Genomic DNA, 22,880 nt, shown 5'->3' on the forward strand with positions numbered 1-22,880 from the left:
TAATTCGGATACTATTGTTCGTTTCGAAATCTTTGTCGGAGCTAACTGTGGTTCCCTTGTTTTGGAAGCATAAGAATCGTTATAGAGGGTCGTGAAAAAGCTCTCGGTGTAGAGTCCCGTGCGCAGGCAGACGCGTGAGAAATAGCCAGAGAAGCTGGCTCAGGGCATGACGACCACAGCCAAAAGAGCCTTCTCCTTGATGTCCTTCTCATTGTGTGGATCTGATAGTGTATTTATAAAACTGTTTTATTTTACAATTAACGTATGCTGGCAAGCAACCTAAAAAAACCTTGCTGAAAAATTTACCTTAATTTCAAATCTGTCCCAGTCGTGCTGAAGCAAAAAGTCAAATGTCTCTTCAAACGATGGTCGTGACGTTTTTCTTAAAACCTTTGTCCGTTTCTGGTCCACTTTTACCCCATCTCTAAACAACACAAAAGTAGTTAGTACCATCATCCTGCGTTGAAAAAGGTATTGCTATGGTTATGAAAGAATAAGGCTTACTTTATTTCGGAGCAAGTGGCTAATTAACGCTATTTTCTACGGAATGTACACTTGTACGAACCTGTACAGTATAACTACGGCATAAGGATCACAGTATCCTCGGACCGTATTGAGATCGCAGCACTCGGCGATGCGAAGCACCAATCGAGTTTCAATACCGGCTCGAAATAGCTCTACCATAGAGACCGGTCGAATCGTAGACAACTGAAGACCTTCATGGAAATGCTGAAGAGCCACAAATAAATGTATTTTGCCTTGAACCTCCGAGTCAGCGTCGACCTGTAATAAAGATCAACGTTCAGCGTAAGCGATTAATTTCAAACACTTATCTCATTAGTAACTGATTTGCAACGAGAAACGATAGTCAGTAAAAAATACCAAACTCCGGAAGCAGCTCGAGGAACATATGTCAAAGTGAGAAGATCTTGTTCCTTCGAACACTTTTAGAGCCCCAGAGAACGTATGCTAAAAGAACGGCCTAATGTCATGATCTAAAAGCGGTAGATACATCAAGAGAGTACAAATTCAAAACTTCGAAAAATAACGCACCGGATCAATGTTGAACCAGTGTTCTTTGGCGTGAAACTTGAGGATATCGCCGCGACTAAGGCTCACCCGTCCGATAACTTTGTCCTTATTAGAAACCTTTTCACGTTCATTGACGTAGATGTTAAGCAGGTGAAAGTCACGCGGGATGTCGCAACGAAACTGTTCCGCAATAAAAGGACTGCAGTCAGAAGCAAATAAAAGATACCACAAAAACACCCATGTTAGCTTATTAAGTCTATGGAAAATAACTGGATCTTGTGTTACATTTAAAACGGATGCGTCAGCCTTCTTAGGTACAAGGGTTAAACGATAGGTATCGCGACTACTAAGGCTTACATGAAAATAACCTTGAATAGTCTACGGAGGCCGACGTTGACTTAATGAATAAAGTACCCTCGTCAAATTCAGCCATGCTTCAACGAAAATTATTTTATACATTAAACTACATTAATACTGAAATATTGTACATTAAACGGTCGCTGTAAGCTGGAACTTCAAGTTCGACCCTAAATTTACATTTAATCAATTAAGGTACATCATAATCTGAGGTAAGCATTAGAATTAGGTGCAGACGTTTTTGTTTATGGCTGAGCGTATATTATAACGCCTGTTTAATGGATCATCATCATCATCTTTTCTGTAGCCACATACGTCTTGACCACAGTTTACTATGCTGGTAGCCCACGAAAATTGTTAAATTAAAAATGAATTCTACAGTGATGTATGTATTATAGTGTGCTTGGTTTCAATTCTCTAATGTAATATTGTAATGCTAAATGAAAAAAAAACAAAGATATTATTATGTTTCTTTTACAATAATAAAAAAAAAAAGCACTAACGTACAATGTTTTTTCACCTTATTAATCGAGTGTTTTCTAGTCTTCTCGTAAAGCAGAAGAGTTTGAACTGGCGCAAACACTCACCGAAGATTTCTGTTTTAAAACTTCCGTTTTGTATTGCCTAGAAGCATAGTGCACATTATCGCTGGCAAAAGTTCTCACTTCATTTTAAAACTAAGGCGATAATTATACAAGTAACTGTCCCTAACGCGTTTTATGTAATTACATCTTATAGATCATCATTACATCTTGTCTCTGTTGCCAAAAAGATGTATCGCTTTTTAATAAATTGCCTTTAAGAAATGCTAAGTTGGTCTAACTTGTCGCAAATGAAGGGCGCACTTATTGACCTAAATGCAGGCATCCTTTATTTATACTCGTAAATAAATGAGAAAAATAGATCTAAGGAGAAATTTATTTTTAGGAAAACTCTCGACCTGATAACGTTGTCCAAAGGAAAGGATCTCTGCAATCACAAAACGACTCCCGCATAGTTACGTGGATCATTACTATAATTATAGATACTTTTAAGCTACGATGATGGATAGCTTGAGTTGAATATGTGTTTTTGCATATGGAGAATGTTCAGATGGATACACAATAGCTGCGCTCCCGCGAAGTCTCATGCGGAACCCTTCAGGCGTTAAGATAAATAATTTCCCGCTATATCGTGCGTAGTAAAATCCTCTCATGGATCTCTTCTTTGCTGTAATACCGTTTTATAACTGTTTTATAGAACTGTTACATTTTTAAGGACCATGTAACACGGTTCGTAGGAAGTTATTAGAGAGATAGCAGTGCATAAATGTTTCGACAGTATAGAACCTTTTAGAGCATGGTATAAAACGTGCCATGCTTGTACAAAGTCCTGTTACCTATCTAGGCTAAAGGTCAACGTCTGGCACATCCAATGGATAGTACGCGATCATCGGTTACACATTTGTATCACGATCGGTATTTCTTTCTTTTCCTTTCTATGATTAACGATTCTGACTATTTGCAAATTCGAACTTGCTAGCAATTAGATAGGGGTATGATAAAGGAGCAATGAATCACATAATGATAGCGATACTGTCATAGAGAAATACGAAGCTATGATCAAACGGGCCAAAAATAAGCTTCTTTAAAAGGTAATCAAACCGTTGTCCTATTCGGTGTTACCTACAAAGAGCCATCTATACAGAATACAACTTGAGGCAGAGAGACGATCAATAACGTATGGTATAGATGGAACTGTCGTCGAGCGCTAGCCCACGCCAAAGCATGCCATGACGCCGATAACAATGTACAATATAGGCGGCAATGCAGTTACAAATAAGGAAATAGACGCGGATGCGTCGGGGTACCATGCTGACCACTCAGCTGACCTACCTCGAAGTACGCATGGACGCTGATTTATAAGTAGGCTCACTGGAAGGAAAGTGCTCTAAGCAGTGGGACGAAAAGCTCCCTTCGGATTTGATCAACGCGTTTGTTCAGGTTGAACCGTTCTTCCACTGCGAGAAGCATCGGTATCATTTTCTGATTCTCTAACAGAAACAAAAATACCATATTCCAGAACGTACGTAGTGAGTCCCCGAAAGACATCTTAACGTGATGTGACAGTTACTACAACGTCAGAGCGTTTTACTGTGGTCAAGAATAGCCCCAATGACGCTGTTAATAAAGATTTACGCACGACGAAGAAAGAAATACACAGCTTGTTCCTTGGACAAGAAGGAAAGTTGAAAAATTCAGCGGACTTCTTCTAAGTAATGTCAATTTTAATGCAGTAAATCAAGCATTGATTCTGTATTGTTTAGGCACAGCATATGCCGCCCCTTAGGCCTGAGACGTCAATTATGACGGCGTTTAGGGCCACAAAGTAACTCTAAACGCGGCCACAATTGTCACTGTTGTATGAAGTAAAAGTCTTAATATGCAGACACAGGGATTTTGTTGTTGTTGTTGTTTAATAAGGAAACGACCCTATGACCACTTGAAATATTCAATGAACTATCTACAAAACAACGTTAGGAGACAGTGGCTTTAGAAAGACGTTCGACTATGAAAATAATAGAATATGGATTCGTAAAGCATCAAATAGAGAATAGGCCAATAACGGCTTTTAGGAAAAGCGTGTTTCAAAAAGAAATTCTATACGCTGTCTAAATTATCCAACGCCGATGTTTGTCAAAAGATCCCTTTGGTCACTACCATTCGCACGATATCGACCTGCACGTTTTTTTTTATTACCACGCACCTAATATAATCATCTTGGTTAGCAGTCCTATCTCTTCGTATGATGTGATATTACTTGCTAACAAACATTTTAATTTAACGGAAAAACATTTTAGATTATAAATTATGTTTTGTTTGTCGATGTCTACTTGTGTTAGTAAGCTCTGTTGCATTAACGCTAGCTATGAAGGTTTTCACGGACATTCCGACCGAATGAAGCAGCATATATATACGTGATCTATAGACGGACCAATAGTTGCCAAGAGTGCGTATATATAGACATCAGCACCTAGCAACTAGTGAGCCCAGAAAAAAATACGACTGCAATAATATCAGAGCTCGATCGACCTGGAATGTGACACTCAGCTTGTCCTCGGCAGTTTTTTTCGACAGCGTCTATTTAACGATTTCTGACAAAAATCCGATACGAAACCAACTATACAATCGTGACAAGCGTTCCTTCTCTGTAGGACCATTTTGAGGGAGTTTGCACAAAATTAGTCTTACAATTGCTGTTTAGTATGACAACTGCTACGAGTGTCCATGGAGTGATTATGCATCAAAGAAGGAACGCTTGGTCCTACTTCCTCCGAACAGCTTCGCCGACTCTTCGGGTGAAAACACGGACATCAAACTCATTTTCACCTCACTCTAGGACTGACAGTGTTCGGTGCGGGTGATACCGGCCTGAAAAGCCTATGGACTACAATAAAACGGTCGACCAATAATTACTAGGGCTGGGTCGCTAATTGAAACCTCTTCGTTAACTGACAGATTTCACAGACTAAGCGTCTAAAAGAGCGATGCCCACCGAACGACGGGTGGAATGAGAGCGGCTGTGGAAGCTTATTGTACAATCTAGCCGCATTCCGCATACAACAACATTGCGATGATATTGAAGTGCTTCAAGTAGCAACGGTCATGCCCAATAATCGCGTCCCAACGTTAAGCGATTACCCATCAGTCGCTCGCTTGCTTGTTGGGGTGGCTGGATATATCAGGGTATGACTACAAGCTAGAGTTTCTACGCTATCAGTGGCGGCAATTGCTAAAGGTGTGCTGCTGCTGCACCTTCAACAACTAATTTTTGTTGTTACAATAGTTTCAAGAAGGACCAGCGAGCGGGAACACGAGCTCACACCTAGAAAAGTGGCATGACGGGACCATCACGGCGTAATGACGCTGGTGGCTATGACGATGCGATGCTTGATTCTTTCGAATTATTTGAATAGCCACGAGCTGTTACTGCCACTGGCACCGCCGCTACGGTTGCCGCCTTCCTGCTGACGGTAAAATCATTCTGTTACCCTTTTCTCGTGCGTGACCGTTTTTTCTAAACCGATAAGGAGACTGTCGCTGAGCGTACCGTCTGAACCATGCCAGATATGTTACGATGAGGTATTGCTAGTAGAATGAACCGGCTTGCGAAGTACTAGCAATAGAAGAAGACACAACATACTTCGAACTTCACGCTTCCCAATACGAATGTAGGCAATAATGTCATGCCCTTTCTTTTTCTCTAACCCGATTTTGTTTGGTTTGATGCAGGAACATGAGAGGACGCAACGTCATAGAGACACGCAATTTTAGGCTCTACATACTAGAATGACTGCGAAACTGCTACCGCCCCCGGGCATTGAAAAACCACAAAGCACAACAACTGAAATACGCGTAGGTGACATCAATCTCTCAGTTAGATTTTTATTTTATTACAAATCAGTCGTGTCACGATTATCATCCGCCGACGTGTCACGCATTTATTCCGTTCTACTCTGAGTAAATTGTATTCTGTCATGACTGAACAGCGTGTACATCGTAGTTAGTTAACGGAACAGGCCATCCACGTACACCATCTGTATGTTGATGTTATTCTATTGGATCCGTGTCGCTTAGTATTTTACCGACATAACCGGATACTCTTGCTTAAATCTTCGAAGAAATCAATGTAAAAATGCAGACCAGTGAGACCGTTGTATAAACAAGCTCGTTTTTGCACTCCTCAATGGCTTCTGCGTGAGACACATTGCAGGACATCCTGGATGGTCCTATTGAGCAACTGACATCACGACAATTCTAACTCATTTTTTCCTTGAACCGAATTAATATATGAAAATAGCATTTTGTTTTGTTCAGGCAAACGTAGACAAATCTGGTGTTCATGTGAAATAATGATTTCAATGCCCCGTATACTATATGGAATCATTCCGGAGCCCCGCACTACCGTAGCATTTCACGAGCAGTAAAATCACCCTCCATTGATAGATCGACTTTATTCCATCGACGCATCCCGCCGAAAGCACAGCTCGAAAAAAAAAGGAGCAAAATACTTATTACCAGCGAAAAAAACTAAATACGTGCAATAATAAATAAACAATATATTTAACAATATTCATTTGCTTATTTTTCATATAGGCGTTTTTAAAATTAGCAAGAAATTTTCTTGTTAGTCTTATTTTATCTTGTCACGCTCGAAAATTGCTCTTTACAAACCTAAACCTAAGATCAAAAAAAAAAAAAAGGACATTTCTCGTTCAACCACCCCAATAGGTTGTATAACCTCATTGAAGCCTATATATGTCTGCAACGTCCCACATTCGCAGCTACGTGCACCGCATGTACACGATCAATAATCTAGAAAATATCGATGCTTACCATCAAAACAGCCAACCATTTTCTTTCTTTCCCTTTACTCTATTCGCAGCTACGCGTTAGTTTTACCATCAGGATGACGACGTGTTATAGACAGCATTCGTATTGTAGCAATAGATATGAACGCGTAAAAGAAGGTCCGTTATTTCAGGACAATTGATCAACTGACCGATGTGGTCGACGCCGCCCACTAAATAGAAGGTCCTACTGCTTACAAAACATATACAGCGAGGCTTGTTAGCTCAAATGGCGTTACCTGTCCAAATATTGTAATTGTGTAACAATTAACAGCATCAAAAACGTTTATTTTAAAAGCAGGCTAAAGCACGCAGTGATTAGTGGTAATTTGAAGGATGTCACACTGCTACGCTTACGATGATCGTTTTTCCTTAGACATATTCGCCTGCAGCCTTTGACGCCCGTCCTTAAGTTTCTTCATAAATAGAGCAAACGCTGCACCTACTTTCTAGCCTGTTTGTACATAAAGTTAGCTAATCCTATTTGTACGGCGTCATTTCGTCATTCAAATGGTTCCAAGTGTTCTTTCTAACTAGAACTTGCATTTTCCTTCTTTCATTCTCTCTCTCTCTCTCTCTCTCTCTCTCTCTCTCTCGATATTTTTTCAACCTTAAACATTCAGGCGCGTGTCTCCCATTATGACCTGTTTGAATCATCCGTTGTGGGCGTTATCTGGGCATGGTCGTACTCTGCTTCCTTGAGAAAGTTCATACATGAATTATTCAAATATCAGTCCCGTCGTTGTCGTCTGCTCTTCGTCGTCCGTAAGGCCGCTGGTTACCGTCAGTCCCAAACAGATGATGTGAGCCTGTTCATCGTGTTTTTTCTTCAGCATAAGGATAACTACTAGGACCGTGTTAGCAGTATCTGCGGCGGCAACAGCTCTCAAGGTCCATTTGCATTCTCTTTTTCGGTTCCATTGTTATTGACGTTCTTGTTCCACCAATAGATACACTCGTGCCGTATCACTTGCGCGTGTCCGCCGCCATTAGCGACGCTTTCGATTGCATAGTTTTGCACGGGTGGTCAAATCTGTCGTAGCGTGTTAATACACTCGAGTATATCATTGTCTGACTGTTATGTATCTGAGCGTTGTGTGTGTGTTTCTTTCGCGGCTGCTACCGCAAGCCGCTTTTGTGTGTCGTCGCGTGTTTCACTAAACCGACTTCGAAGTGAATCAATGAGGTTTTGCGGACCACATAACTTTACCGGACGAGTTGTGATCGGCTGAATAATTGACTACGCCCCACCCCCTAAACCTCCGAGCGACCCGCTCATTAACTCACCGATTGATCAAGTACCAGAACGAGTAGATATACGCCTCGATCGATGCAACAACGGCAGCTAGCTAAATTTTAAACTGTACCATAGCAGTTGAGCTTCATGCAAACAAAGCACGACGGAATTCCATAAGACACCACCAGTCGTAGGGATACTCGACGTCTTGCCAGACTCTCGTCATCAACAAGTCAAGCATAGACCCAGCATGAACGCCGCTACTGCGGCAGCAGTAGCAAAACAATGAATTATGAAAACTTTCACAATAACAACCATGCTCAATGGACATATTCATAGTGAATACAATTTCACAAGTTACGTTAAACAGTACTTGAAGTTCTAGTAATAGCGAACAAGCGCGCTAGCATCCCGGACTTCGTATCTCCAAAATTATCCGTACCGACTGGGTCCCTCACTCAATCTGTATGGCTGACTTGGTAGGCCAACACCGCAAAACAGTTCTGCGACAAGACAACCTCACTGTGATATTCGTGATGCCGCTCGCTCGTTTCTTTCCCTTCAGCAGCTGCTAGCGATACGTTCATTCAAGGTTTTGCCGTCACCGCGCTAACGTAGGACGGCAGCTGACGGCGCGTCAACGGTAGAGACGCCACGGTAGCGTTGGCTATTGCCCGCGTAACTGTATTCACCCACCCGTCACTGAGCGCCTTCAAACGTATCGAGACAACGCCGATTGTAATACAGTATTGCACGATAGCGCATGTACGGTCAGATGCAGTCGTCTAGCAAAATGCACTGACCACAACGTGTGACGTTAATAGGAAGCTGCGCTGGAGTTGGACCGGCAAAATGGGTAGAGAAGATGTACTCATCCTAGCAGCACTCTATAGTGGGATTTGTTTATAGAAATGCTAACTAATAGAGAGTCTGCCCAGCGATAACCATTTAACGATCCATATTCTGTCGTTCCGCTGTCTATTCGGCAGGCAACCGAGATCGGCTTGCTGTTGTCGGTTTCTCCAACGCTTATTACCAAATGCGAACGAATATAATCTCGTTATCGATGTCGTGACGGTAGAGTTGTTGCTTCGGCCTTCCTCCCGAAAATACACCCACTCATATTTCTTATCAATGAAGTATCAATAAACCTGAAAGTACTCGCTTGTCTTTCAACTTCGATTCCGGTGTGGCGTTTCTGGTGAACGGAAGTACATATAGCGTATAAATCATTCGATGCACAGGTAAAATCGTCTAAGCGTGGAACGTCAACGAGAGGGATGGATACGTCCAGCCTGACGAGTAGCGCTAACAGTAGGAATAGTCAGTCATACTCTCGTATCAGTTTCACACTGATTACCGCATCCGGCTTGCAAACCACAATTCACACTAGAAACTGGAAATCCATCCATTGAATTATCACTAATCTAATTTTTTACCGAAGAAGCTGTTCTATTATGTTGGGTCCGGAATGACGTTAAGAGGCGACGAACCGCTTCGTCTCGGGTTCCCACTTTTTTTTTCGTGGCTGTTTTGGTCAAAGGCAAACACGTCAATGGTCTTCTCGACATACTTTGGGTGCTGTGTATTTAAGCAATAGGCTGCATCGAATTTGTAGCATGTACGACTTATGTCCACTAGCTTTTGCACTTTATCCTGCTATTAACAGATAGAAACAAATGTCGTTTATATCAACCTTGTCCATATTATGAATAACGTACGCCGTGAACTCGTGGAGTACGGAATAAATCGCAGGCGAGGTTTTTCTTCGAAGAGAAACTGAAACTACTGAGTTGCCTACGACCCTTTTAGCTGCTACACTACACTCCTATGATCCAAATAGCAGACTCCCTAAATAGCGAGCAACCTGTTAGGACCAATGCAGATAATATTCGTACGACCTAACTTTTATCAATTTTTTTTTTTCTATTATACCAACGAATACATTTCTTGAATTGATCGTTTCTCAGTTAAGTATGATCGTCACTCGAATACTTTTCAAAAAAAAAAAAAAGCCTCCACCCAGAATCACCGTCAGTAATGCTTTTTGCATTTCAAATTGGCTATAATAAACACGAAACGGGACGGTGACGAGTAAAATTGGGCGCATACTTTTTCAAGTAAGCCCAGTTAACGTCGACAGCGTATCGAGTAGACCCTTCTACGCCTAATCTACATTTGAAAACTTCTCATGGAAGTACAGGCATTTCAATATGCAATTTCTACGGTAATTCGCATACATGTTTCAGCCACCCAGGCCCGCCCCATTGTTGGGTTTCTTGGCTTGAGCGTCTCTTACTAGTCTACTGGTTAGAAATTCATATTGGAATAGTGGCCAGCACTTCAGTAAGGGATCCATTGATTGAATTGCTTATGAATGTAGGAAGGATCCTTTGGCTTCTTTGGGAAGATAGCTGCTTTTCATTCAGCCAATTCAGTAGGATGAATGGCAGTGTTCCTTGTTCCTGATGTACGCAGAACGTCTATCAGCTTTACTCTAACAATCAGTGTTTCTAAAGGCGGGCACGTTTATGGAGACGTTGACACATGATTGACTTTATCAATTGCATTCTTATGATACAATTACATATCATTTCTATAGGGGTTGCAACTCCAGTGCTTGTTTATTGCTTCTTAAATTTTCCAAATAAGGTTTATTAGGTAACTAGGAATACGGAACACTAGAGTTTTTCGCAGCATATACAAAATGTTTTTAGTTATTTTATTGTGTACAATTAGAACGTACTCAAACATAGGGTGAAATTGTGTTTCCAATTTGATTGAAATGATTCCAAATTCCAAAGAAAAAACCCTGCTCGAAAAGACCGATATGAACTCTGGGTAGATAATACATGGGATATCCGCCCTTCCAGAAAAAGTGTATGAAATAGCACCTGCCGAATGTAATGCTTTATTATGTCGATGACTGACTCGCGGAAGTCATATTATTTCGCTCATACGCGATCCATGAAGACGCGCGATTCGTTTTGGGTTACCCTAATATCTAACGTTGGTCGCTCCCTGTTCATTCCCATTCTATTCGATTTTCCACGGCGAAGGTAATTCGCTCGTAATCTGTTGGCTAAAAAAAGCCCCTCATGCCAGAACGGTTACGATAAGAGGAAGTCAGTCACTGGTCTGGCAAATGCTAGAGCACGTAAACAAAGTGGAGACAAACAGTGATATTCAAGGTAACACAGGCATCGTGTTCCGTTCTACAATTGGGGTTACTATAACAACCTCCCTTGGATTTGTTTTGCTTTTCGCAAAGGGAATGACATGATTAATAGTAGTTGTGGCGGTAAGTTATATGCAATTTTTCGGTGTCCACTTGTTAATCCAGCAACAATCTACGTCTCTAATGGCCTTTCCGGAGCTGGACTTGATCGTTTGTCACCGTGATTCCTATAACAGCGTATTTTATTCCTTGGCTATATCCGACATTTGCTCACGAAGAAAGGAGGTGTCAGGCTAACGGAACGGTAATGCCATTCGAAGCGAGGAAAAGAGACAGACGTAGCTGATGCTAGGACCATATGTATCAGCCTACAGAGAAATTTGTTAATGCTATAAGAATACCACAATATCAGTCGGAAAGAAAAACTTTGATACTGTATTTAATGACCTATTGCTTACGTCTTACGTCGGGTTTCTGGCCGCTCAACTCCTGGAATCGAATCAGAGTCACGTACGAAAAAACGATCGAAAATACAGCCCTAGTTTTATATAGATATGTTATTTTTTCTAATATATATATATATATATATATATATATATATATATATATTTCATTTTTCTGAGAGAGCTCGAGTTTACCTAATAATAACGATTATAATGGCAGAAATGAGCATAAGATGTGTAGATTGTTTTTTATAGCAAAGGCCTTTTCTTGACTCGACTATATCACGTCATTACTTCTCGTCTGATTTATTTAACTGCCTTGCTTTTTGCCCAGCTTTACAAGGCTGGAATATTTGAGGGTTACTTTTTCATGAGTTTATACTGAGCGACTAGATGTTTGACATTTTGTTAGTTTAAATCGTGATAGAACTATAATCAAATCGACGACCAAAAATCGTCTGCTACTTTAGACACGTGCCCGTTCGTTCTACGACTAGCAGTTTTGCTTACTGGCCAGCGCACGAGCGTAGATAAATCGCACATGTCGTACAATCTGTCTAATTAGTCCTTTTTTTTTAGGCCGGCGTCCATAGATGTATGTCCGCTAGACACACTTCATGAACACTGATAAAATCAAGTAACTTTAAAACTTCATTAGTGTAAATAGTGCTAGCAGAGATTATTAATTCGAATTTTGCTGCTGAGCATAATTTCGAATTGTACCTTTTCTGACAAATTGTTGTAACGAATTCTAACGGCAGTGGGCTGATGTTGCCTTACAAGTAATCACACAGGTAATAGGTAGCTAGAGTCCACTAGTTGGAATAACAGTTGCCAATATACGAAATAACTGCCCACGATAAAATTGCACTTCGTTAACTGGGCTGCAGTTTGGGTGCCGTACACACACGTTTATATTTTGTAAGCATATATTGTTCTTATAAAAATACGCTTTGAAAATGCTTCACCGAACAGAGCTGTAAGAAAAAAAACCGATCTCGCAAAGCAGTTTATTTACGGAGTTACGTAAATTCGGCACAAGTAAAAGTACTAAATTGTAATCACAAGGCAACAATTTATACTTAAACAAAACTCTCTGTATAGTAGTTGGTACAGAAACTTTTCAACTCTTCGATTTGTCATTTTAATCATTTGTAAACACAGCCAGGCGACTCGCTTTACGCAGTAAATGTAAATTGTCTCGTGATTCATGGCGAACACGCAACATAATAGTCCTTTATTACTAGACTCAATGATCGATCAGCTGTACCCCGACATCCATAAACTTTTACCTAGTATACGTCGTCTTTCGCGCCTTTGAACCCGATTACATTAAATTTTGTGACCCGAACTCGGAAAGCGTTCATTCTAATTAGAGTGTATAATAGGAGTTCGAGTGGTAGAAGAAAAACAGATTTGAAAACAAAGCGTTTACGTTGCCTTAGCTCTTTAGCTTCATAGCCGCACGTTGAAGTTATTTTGAAATACGTAAGAACTGCAGCAGCGTTTTTGTCAAGATGCATACAAACTGCTCATCGAATCTCGGTCCCCATCCTCATTTAACGATTCTCTATTTGTGTATGTTACTTGTTGGATATGGCAGTGCTCCCTATGCTCGGTCCTCTTCTGAGCGCTCTGTGCCAAAAACGGCCCGCTGATCGACGCTCTAAGTAGGTGTCAAAGCGAAGATCGAGGCCATATGTCACGGTCGAAACGAGGTCGACCTCGATCCCACCATTAGGGGTCAGCAGTCGTAATAAATATTACTGACCCATTACACCCCTATATTTGGGCCTCGATAATCAAAAAAACCGATCACACTGACAAAGCGGCTTCACGAATTCTGCCCCAATGGATGAAATAGTATTCGAAGCGACAATCGGTTTGTGATAGATCGAACGAATTAGAAGACACTAAAATATCTGGCCATCTATACCGCTACAAACAGAGTTCGCGCGTGGCCAATATGCTGCATTAACAATAAACATGAATAACTTCAGCGGAATGACTGGAAAAGTTACCGATCGAAGTAAAAATAGGCACCTTCACTTCATTAATATATGTGCTATATATTAGAAGAGGAGACAAGCACATGTACCTTTCATCCCGGAATAATAAATAACGAAGTTGTAAAATAACAACAAAAGAATCATCCTTCGTTAGCAGTACATTCAGATATATAACAGGCGTATCATAACAATATTTTATTTACAGACCCCTATGGATATAGGGCTGTGCATAGTTTGAGTACATCGCAAGAACAACGGGTCCTTCACTAGCAACCCAATAAATAAAATTGAACACAAAACTGAATTACAGCTTCTCCTAGAGAGATATACTGCCATTATTTACACCGTTCTATCCTATGGAAATGCTGAGCTCGTTCGCGAACCATTCACAGCCAGAAGATTTTGCACAAAGATGCACTGCCTTCTGAAACCTGTTGTAGCCCCTTACGCTCTCTACGGCTCGAGTTTCATGCGACTGGCTCCCAGCACGAACGCAAATCTGTCTATGCCCGGTTCGAACCTCAACCATTGCCCCCTAAGGCTGTCGAATCCTAACGAGCGCACTTACCAAACGCACATAGGTATAGCGAATCGTAGAGAATTTGACACGAACTTTTGCGATTTACGGATGGTTTCCTTTAAGACGCAATAAGTTGCAATAATCGTGCCTGTAAGGCACAAATCAGCTGAAGGGAAAATCTTCATGCAAACCACTGTTACCAAAATTTGATTAGCCACATCCAGCGGGATGAAGAAGAAGCAGTTTTCAATTGTGTGTGTGCACACACTTTTGACATCCGTGTCCATAACGAGAGAACACTGTCTTCAACACAAAAAAATGAAACACAATTTCTAGTTAATCATTGTATCACATCATTGCTACAACTAGACTAGCCGACCATTGTGCCGCCACATGAATGGCTAAGCATGGTAGCAGTAGGCAAGACACGGTAAGCAAAAGGGGCCTCAGAACGCCGGCTTTACAGCAGAACTACTACCAGAACGCGAAAACTAGCAGCTAGGTAGAAAAAGTAGTTAATACACGGGGTTGCTGTTTCGTGCGAGGGTCAGCAGCGTGGCAACTCTTAGGGTGACAGAGCTCGTTAGGGTCCCAGCAGCTGGTGGACTTAGCAGTAACACAGGCTAGTATCGTAGGGCAATCAGCCTGCCAGGTACATTGGAAGCCCGGTCCTACCACTTAGCGGGATACTTACGAGCAACAATTCAAAACGTGTTTGCCGAAAGTCGAAGGTGCAGCAGACAACAATGGCATTTCTATGCTCGTAGGTAAATAGTCGGACACGCACTAATAGTAATTTTGTCACTAGCAACAGTGTATATCAGTGAAGAACCGGTGTCATGAAAAGGGCCTCGTTAACGACAGCAGAGGTGGCCTTTCCGATTCATTCCTTCCCCTTAAGGGACACATAACGCGGACGGCATTGTCGCAGTGTGCTGGCCCAACTATAGGTGACCCAACGTAAATCAAAGATATGTATATTGATTACGTATCACAGCCTAATGATATTTGAGACACTGATGGTTTCCTGCAACCGTATCACACAGAAAAAGATGTCTCACACAGAAAAGAATGATTTTTCTTTACTCACTTTCATACTAGGAGGTTTCTGCTAGGTAAGGTCATTGTATTTGACAGGGGCTATCACAGACCATTCAATAGTACGACACAATTCCCGATGACGAATTGTTCGAAGGGTTTGAAGTTGAAGAAAGCCAAATACCGCCATCGCCTCTTTGGACCGAACAGGACCAGGGCAGCTTTCACGGTTTCGGGGAAGGAAAATCGACTATATAGATGCGACAATGTAAAGTTGATGTACATTCAATACTCTGATGCTGACATAAAAAACATACTCTACCTGATCTCGCTTGCCACGAAAGACAATCCCTTCAAGGATTCAAAAGCCTATTGTATTACTTACAGACTTCTTATTTTATGTATCTCAAGCAAGAGTTGCTCGATATTTCCACGAAATGGAGTTCAGTGTTCTTATTAGGCTATAAAAGGCTGTGGTCATAAACGTATCACATATTGTGGATATATTCTGAATAATAGTTCAAAGTCGTCTTAAATCTCCGTTGAAGGAGTGATGCTTATTTAATACGACATCGAATCGAGAAAAGAATTAAACGTGATACTTTTACTCTTTTTTTACAATCTTAGATCAGTTCTTTGAGCTTTTCTAATTACGTTTTCCAGTTGAATCGAAAATCCGAAACAAGACTTTTCCTTTACGAGTTCCAAGGCAAACTAACCTCCGTTGACCGTGGAATAGTACAATTACATATGTCGAAATATAGGCGTAACAGTACAGAACGCAAATCAAACATACAAAAATGATACTATATCATCCTTGACTCAAAAAAATCAAAATTTTGATTCTTGCTAACCTTTGACCCATTGCTAATATTACTTTTGCCGCGTTTGCAATTATAAATATGTTTATAATCTTATGCTGTTTATATCGTCTGCTAGCAAATTGTGCCTATTTCAGAATATAGCAGTAGAGAGACGGAATTTATTTACCTGCCGTACCGCCTGATAAGATGATGCTTCTGCGAAACTTCAGTGCTCCGCGTAAATAAGCTCGAAATGGACATGAACGTAACGCTTATAATTTCACTCAATTTTTACTTTTTGTGTCGCGTATGTCGAGTAAATAGAACCTTGGTCCTAGAAAAGAAAATTTCAACAATATGTCTTTACGTGCTCCTTAAAAGAGATGATTTCTTCACAGGTAGCAATGTCACCACCGACGCTGGCTAACGGCGACCTATATTAAACGAGCAGCCATTGCCACTTTTGAGGTGCGGCCAATGCGACTTCCATTAGGGAACGTGTCCGTTTCAAACCGGCTTCGTACTGATTCTAGCTCCCATTAGTTTCTATCTAGGCTATCTAATGGTTGATGAACGCATAAAATTATTCTAGAGTGATTTGACAATACAATTCTCTAGTTTCTAATCACCCCAAAAAGGATATATTGTAATGCCAATGTAATAACAGATTTAGCGTTTTTACAGACAATGAACTCTGACGAAATACAAATCTGGATATGATAAACGGCGATGAATGGGCATATATGGTACAGATTTCGGGAGAAGTTTGCTACACAGTTTTCAGTATATAACTGCCATCTTCGTTCCTAATCTTCCTAGCGCCATCCGCCAAATTCCTGAGCGTATCCACACGAAACGCTTTCTCCAGACACTTCGTCGTCACGTAGTTTGTCCTCGTGCGGCCATTACTTCAACGCGCCTGTGTCGCTGTCTCAACTAGGGACATTTGCTACGAGGGGCCAATGTTCGACGAAACGCCAAAGATACTTCGGATAAAAGAAGATATTAATAAGATAATCCCATGGCTTACCGAGCTCGCTCTTCGCACGAGGTTTCTCGTCCAACGGTCCGTGTGCAAGTAGCTTGCCATCTATCGCCACTTGTTTAACACACGTTTTCTTACGCCATGCGTTGTTAGGTATAGATACGTTGCATGAAGATTTTCTCGTTATTGTAGTGAATCGACCCGTCATGATTTCAGCGCCTTCTTCCTAGTAGAAATTTGGCCTAAACAGGCTTAGATACGGTGTATTCGCTCGTAGCGTTTCCCTTCGAGCGACTAGATTGAATCGAGATGTTGAGATGAGCAAAATTATTATGACAGGATATCTGTCGTGGTTAACGAATAAAAGATGACTGTTTGCGTAACGATGAACTCACGCGGACAGCTCTTGCTAGCTCAGTCGCACTTGTCGCGAATTGCTTGATAACCACTACCGTTTCATTCTGGCCATGGCAACAACACGCAGAGGCAAAGCCCACGGAAGTCGCCCCTGCCCCGCTCGCAGTAGTTTTCTCCATCCGTTACCATCTCCAGAAATAAGAGCGTGAGCATCCTGGAGCGCGATGCTCACTGGCCAGGCTAGCTACGATAGCATTTACCCCACACGTAGTCACAGACACGGGCGTGTTGATAGACACGGAGACCAACAGGAGCCGTCAATCACACCTCTACAACTCTTTCTGTAATAGTCCAACGACGGAAAGTCAAGTGTTTTTATTCTACGATATAGCCATTGATAGATCAACGGGATCATTCATCCGCACGGAGCAAAGAGAAAGATAATATACATCATGTACCTTCTCTTCCGTTCGCTTGTCTTACCATCTGACAAGACTCTTACGATCAACGCGTTAGCAAGAAAAAAAATAAAGGAAACAATACCACTCGAACGAGATCACTGCCATATTGCAAATGGCGTAGCCTAGCCGCAGATGGTTACGTATTTAGGTCACGTACAACCAGTAGTTATAGCCGTCATAGTATAGTTTTTCGATGCGGTTCGGAATCTGTCCAAAAGAAATAGAACGAATATCGTTTACTTTTCTATTTTGTAATGTCATCCTTGTCCACGTCAACTCCCGGTTCGTAGAGGTGACTTTTGGTTTGTTCAGGCACCCTCCACGATAACTTTTTTATGAGGATAACTGTAATTTATTGCTTTAATACAATACCCAATGGTGCCAAATCATTATAATACTAGTGTAAATGAAACCAATGTTTAATTACGGGCTTTTATCTATTGATGTGCAATACAAAATCCCCTCATAGGTTTTTTGTTACTATACAACGGCCTGTTTTGTTATAATGCAACATGGATAGCGGGGGATTGACCAAGTAGCAAGGTAAAATCTACCTAAAACCAAATTTCGTAGTTGTGTACAATCCACGAATTGCTATGTTAGTGACTCATCGAAAACAAGATACAGCTACTCTAATACGCACTTATGTTTCACTGACATCGACGACCTTATGCGATAATTATATTTCGCTACGGTCGAGTCACCTACTTCGTGAGTCATCTGATGCTCCCCTTTTGGGTCGACTCTAGTCTTGCTGGTTATCTGTTCGCCTGCCATGTCTGAATTATGGCATTAAGTCCTCGTACGGTCACCTCGTTCATGGCAGTGACAGTTCAGCATCTATAGTGCACCTTGCCACATGTATCATATGCGTTGTACGTTACATAAATCAACGACCTCTCTGTACCTAACAAAAAAAGAAAAACACTTACATTGACCAATCAAGTCAAATAAAATAATTCACGTATCTATAGCGTAGCTATCACGTAGCCATAAAAATGTTTTTATCGCTAGATCTAGATTCATCAAGCAAATTAAGTAAGTCGTCTGCTATAACGTAAGTGTGCATACGTTTTATAAAACGGCACTCGGAGATAATACCAACGGCACATTTATTTCTTATACACAGTATTAGTAAACGAAAAATTTAAGAAAACAAATTAATTATTTTTTGGTAACTCCATAAACGAATTTGGAACTTCTCAAGTTTACTGAATACGTGCATTGTCAAAAAAGTTAAGAAATCATTCATTATAGAAACTGGGCTGGTAACTCACAGCGTAAATCTTTTCTCCATACGAAAAAAAGATGCTATTCTATATATATTTTGTTTTGCACCAGACATCGCTGCCTGGCACCAAATCGAAACGATTTATTAAAATAAAAAAATACAATAGCGTACAAGGAAAAGACGGTCAGGGACGAGACCTGTCTCCAAAAAAGCTGCCAAAACACTCTTTGGCTTATCGCATGCTAGAAGAAATGATTTCAGAGCTACATGGCGTGCAACGTAAAGTGCGAAGATAACAGACGTTGTAAGTACTTCATCTCGACGAAGCATTAATGAGACACATCAGCTAAACCGTTTTGATCAACATCAGTTCGTACTGTAACTTGTAGTTACTTGGTCGCGTGGATGTTTAACAGATAATGCTGCTAGCGTCTGGCTTCAAGCGGTTGTTCTGCCGCGATGCGCTCTGTTCCAGTGTTTGTCTGCAGGGTTTTTATTTGTTTGTTGCTGGAATCTCGCTGCGCGCACGTCACAGAATCACAAGAATCGTTGCGTCTTCTCACCTCACTGGACTTCATCATTTACCTGCATAATGAACTGGCGAAACCGCATCACAGAGAGCAATAACAATTAGCCCGAAGACGAGGTCACAGCTAACCTGTAAAACTGTTACAGACGTCCTTCCGAGCATCTGGATGTACCTCCAAGAAGATAGCAACAGTCGGGTAGTATGAACCAGATAACAAAACGCCGACCGACAAAGCGAGAGTGGGCTACGTTTTACGGCGCTCGGTAACATCCTCCATTGTATTGTAGATTCTTCCTGCGCGTACTGCTATACGTGTATGCAAGATTCCTATCTTTCTTTCGACCTTTGCCGTTGCCTCTGTGGCTTATTCCAGTTTGATGTTCCCTGTACACTCATAATGCTTGAGTGACAGGACGTCCAGTTTGGGTACACCAATCGGTCTTGAGGCGATTGCGGCAACGTTATCACGACAGACTTGTCTGTTGATAGCTCTCATAGGAGGAATGCGTGGTACAATAGTAGATAAATGGACGGCTGGGGTTCATGGCAGTTACGTCAGTAGGATCAGCAGCAACAAACAACCGAACCTGGTTAGTAGTCTTTATAGTGGTCTTTATGCCGAGATGATTCGTAGTTGCTCCCCAACCAGTTTAGCACAGAGACATGTTCATCCAGCTGATGCTGCTGCAGCTACTGCCGTTGTCGGGGTTCCTTTGTTGGTCGGTCCTGTTTCATTCTTTCTGAGTTAAATGAATGTGAGGAAACGAGACGAATTGATGTACGCCTCATGTCGGGATTGGCTCGCCGTCCGAAATGGGCCAAGCAGCAGTGCGCGATCTGCGGACTAGCTGACGTCGTAGAGGATCGCCACGCGATCATTAATGGCGTTACGTTCGATGCTGACTAGCGGCAAGATGATCAGGGACTTCGTCGACTAAGGACGACACAATGCAGTAGTACGTTACATCCCATTAGCAATCAAAAGGCAACAACACCACTTTATTTTTTAGTGGTAAAGTTAAAAGGTACACAGAATGTTCTACCTTAGGTAAACACCTAAATAAAAACAGCGACCTGCATAGTTATGAAGTGCGTATTAAATGGCGATGGATACAAGCATGCTAGTCCTGGGGCCACCAATAAATAATCCATACTAACGTGATTTCCATTTCAACAAAAAACTTCATCATGCTCGCCGCTTCCCTAACTGGGGCACGTGTGCCCCATTAACAGATGAGCAATAAAACGCAATACCAATTAAAAATGAGGGCTGCTTAAAGTCCATTTATACTAATAGAGTTGCTAGGGTCCGTCGCCACTAGCTATTTCAGTGAAGTCTCTTAAGAAAAATATTTAACATGCAATAAGAAAGTACCTGAACAAATATGCCTAAATTAACCGTAGAACAAGGCGCTTCTTTGACAGACTTCAAACGAACACACACGAAAGCTACATAAAGGTTAGCGCTGAAAGCTGCGCAGCAGTCAACGATGTTACTGCAGTTGGTCGACAGGCTGCAAGGCTTGTTGTTTATCTGTGACATATCTCGTATCCCTTCATTGAGAAATCAGGTGTGTCATTATATTACGAAACATTTATCCGGCAGTGAAGCGGTTTGTTTCTCCCTAATGGAGCATGACGTTTATTTCGATACAGCATTGTAGTGATTCAACGACCCGTATGTCAAATATCCTTAACGATAATTGGCAAACTATAGCTAAGACGGCTTAATGCAAAATCATCTCTAAATTATCAGCATTACAAGTGATAAACAGTTATTATCAGTACTATTATTAGATGGGCATTGGGTTAGTTTAACCTTATAACGAGATCACATAGTGCCTTTCGTCTTCTTTTCAACAGAACACAGCAAAGTCTTCGCAAAGATTGTGGAAAGATAAGCTAATAAAGCGAGCTTGTGATGACGTTTCGGCAACTTTGGAGAGTATCGGCTTGAATCAGTTCTGTCAATGGAAGCCAAACGGGACAAGCAACGACCCCAACGGCAGCGGACTGTTTCCTTAGGTCGCGCCACGTGCACCATGTTAATAGTGTTCAAGTGAATTTGAAATTTTTCGAAATTATGCGCTCAATACATGTCGGAGCCATGTTGTCTTCGAAAAATCACTCGATATTGAACATGTGTAAATGTTGAAGTCAGTTGAAGCAGATCAATCATCCTGCCGTTCGTCGAGCAATTGCCACATAAGCAGCTGTGACGGCAGCAAACGAATGATCAAATCAAAGTCGAAAATGGTTAGGTCGTTATGACGACGTATAGTAGGTAAAAATAGGATTATAAATGAAGATATCGGCAGTAGCTTAACTTTGTCACATAAGTACAGTCACAAAATTGTATGGACTTGAGCTCGATAAAGTGTAGTCTTTGATAAACAAAATATGCTTTTCTATGTCACTGCAGCTTGCTAGCTTATATGTTCCATTTAATACAGTGCATGACCATCGGCGTATTAGTCTGTCAATAACATAAGGACATGAAGTCTGAGAAAAATCTTTGACTAGTTGGCCGTCACACAATTAGATGCCAACAAACATTAACTTAGCATGAGTAACAAATTTTTATTTAGCTCAATTCAGGCAATGATCTTGTAACAAGGATTAAAAAGATTCTTGCTAATGGAACTCCAGCTTATGCCTTCTAGCCTTAGCCAAGCTTTACTAAGCCCCTGAAGCCATAACGCCGACGAACGGAAACATTTCCGCCGGTTATCAAGCTCCTCATTTGTCCTAAATTCATTATTTTTGCACTCGAAAACAGATTAATTATTATAAAAACTGTGACTATACCTATGAATTGTGAACACTTTTTACCGCTACGTCATGGCCTAGGTCTCATACACTATTTTTGTACGGAATTCATGAGGTCACATCGCGTATGAAATTATACCCAAAATGATAAGGGCCTATTGGGTTGGTCTGCTATTACCATTTGATGAGTTCGAACTTGCCAGTTATTTGCAAATGGCCATAACAGGACCTTTGGCAGCATGTTCAGCTAGCTTTATTTGAGAAGAGTTCTAATAAATTTTATTGATCATTTTTCCATTACATCATTGCTCCGCTGCTTAAAAGCTTGCTCGATAATGAATCATTGTTACAGTTAAACGATCTAGTCATTGCGGTTTACTTCGTAATCATATTGTAGCAGTCAATATTCTGAACGATGTAAGAACTATGAATTCCTAATTTGTTAGTCAGTAATGTTTGGGCTTGTCGACCCGGATCGACAAACTCATTTGCCCAACAATAGGAACAATAACCCATAATATGGTTAGGCTCATTTGAGGTTG

General features: G+C 41.2%; 1 protein-coding gene and 1 long non-coding RNA gene across 6 annotated transcripts in view; both read right to left on the minus strand.

Moving 5' to 3' along the window:
- The window catches only part of RasGAP1 (Ras GTPase activating protein 1), a 46,432-nt gene that overhangs the window by 9,764 nt on the left and 13,788 nt on the right, over positions 1-22,880 (minus strand). For 4 of the 5 annotated variants that reach the window (XR_002674869.2, XM_022814158.2, XM_086975838.1 and 1 more), the window contains 3 exons: positions 1,054-1,231; positions 566-783; positions 307-424 (listed from right to left, as the gene is read on the minus strand). Coding sequence is in view for 4 of the 5 variants with exons in the window: in XM_022814158.2 (XP_022669893.1) it covers positions 307-424; positions 566-783; positions 1,054-1,231 (514 nt within the window). In the remaining variant the exon portion in view is untranslated. The remainder of the gene's footprint in view (positions 1-306; positions 425-565; positions 784-1,053; positions 1,232-22,880) is intronic. The other variant, XM_086975839.1, reaches the window with a different exon arrangement.
- LOC147754337 (uncharacterized) lies at positions 12,633-18,675 on the minus strand. Its single transcript, XR_015317824.1, has 2 exons — positions 17,892-18,675; positions 12,633-17,689 (listed from the first exon to the last, which is right to left on the minus strand). It is a non-coding gene; the product is annotated as an uncharacterized LOC147754337 (long non-coding RNA).

Source organism: Varroa destructor, unplaced genomic scaffold (genome assembly GCF_002443255.2).
Source record: "Varroa destructor unplaced genomic scaffold, Vdes_3.0 BEIS01000007.1, whole genome shotgun sequence".
NCBI classification, from domain to species: domain Eukaryota; kingdom Metazoa; phylum Arthropoda; class Arachnida; order Mesostigmata; family Varroidae; genus Varroa; species Varroa destructor.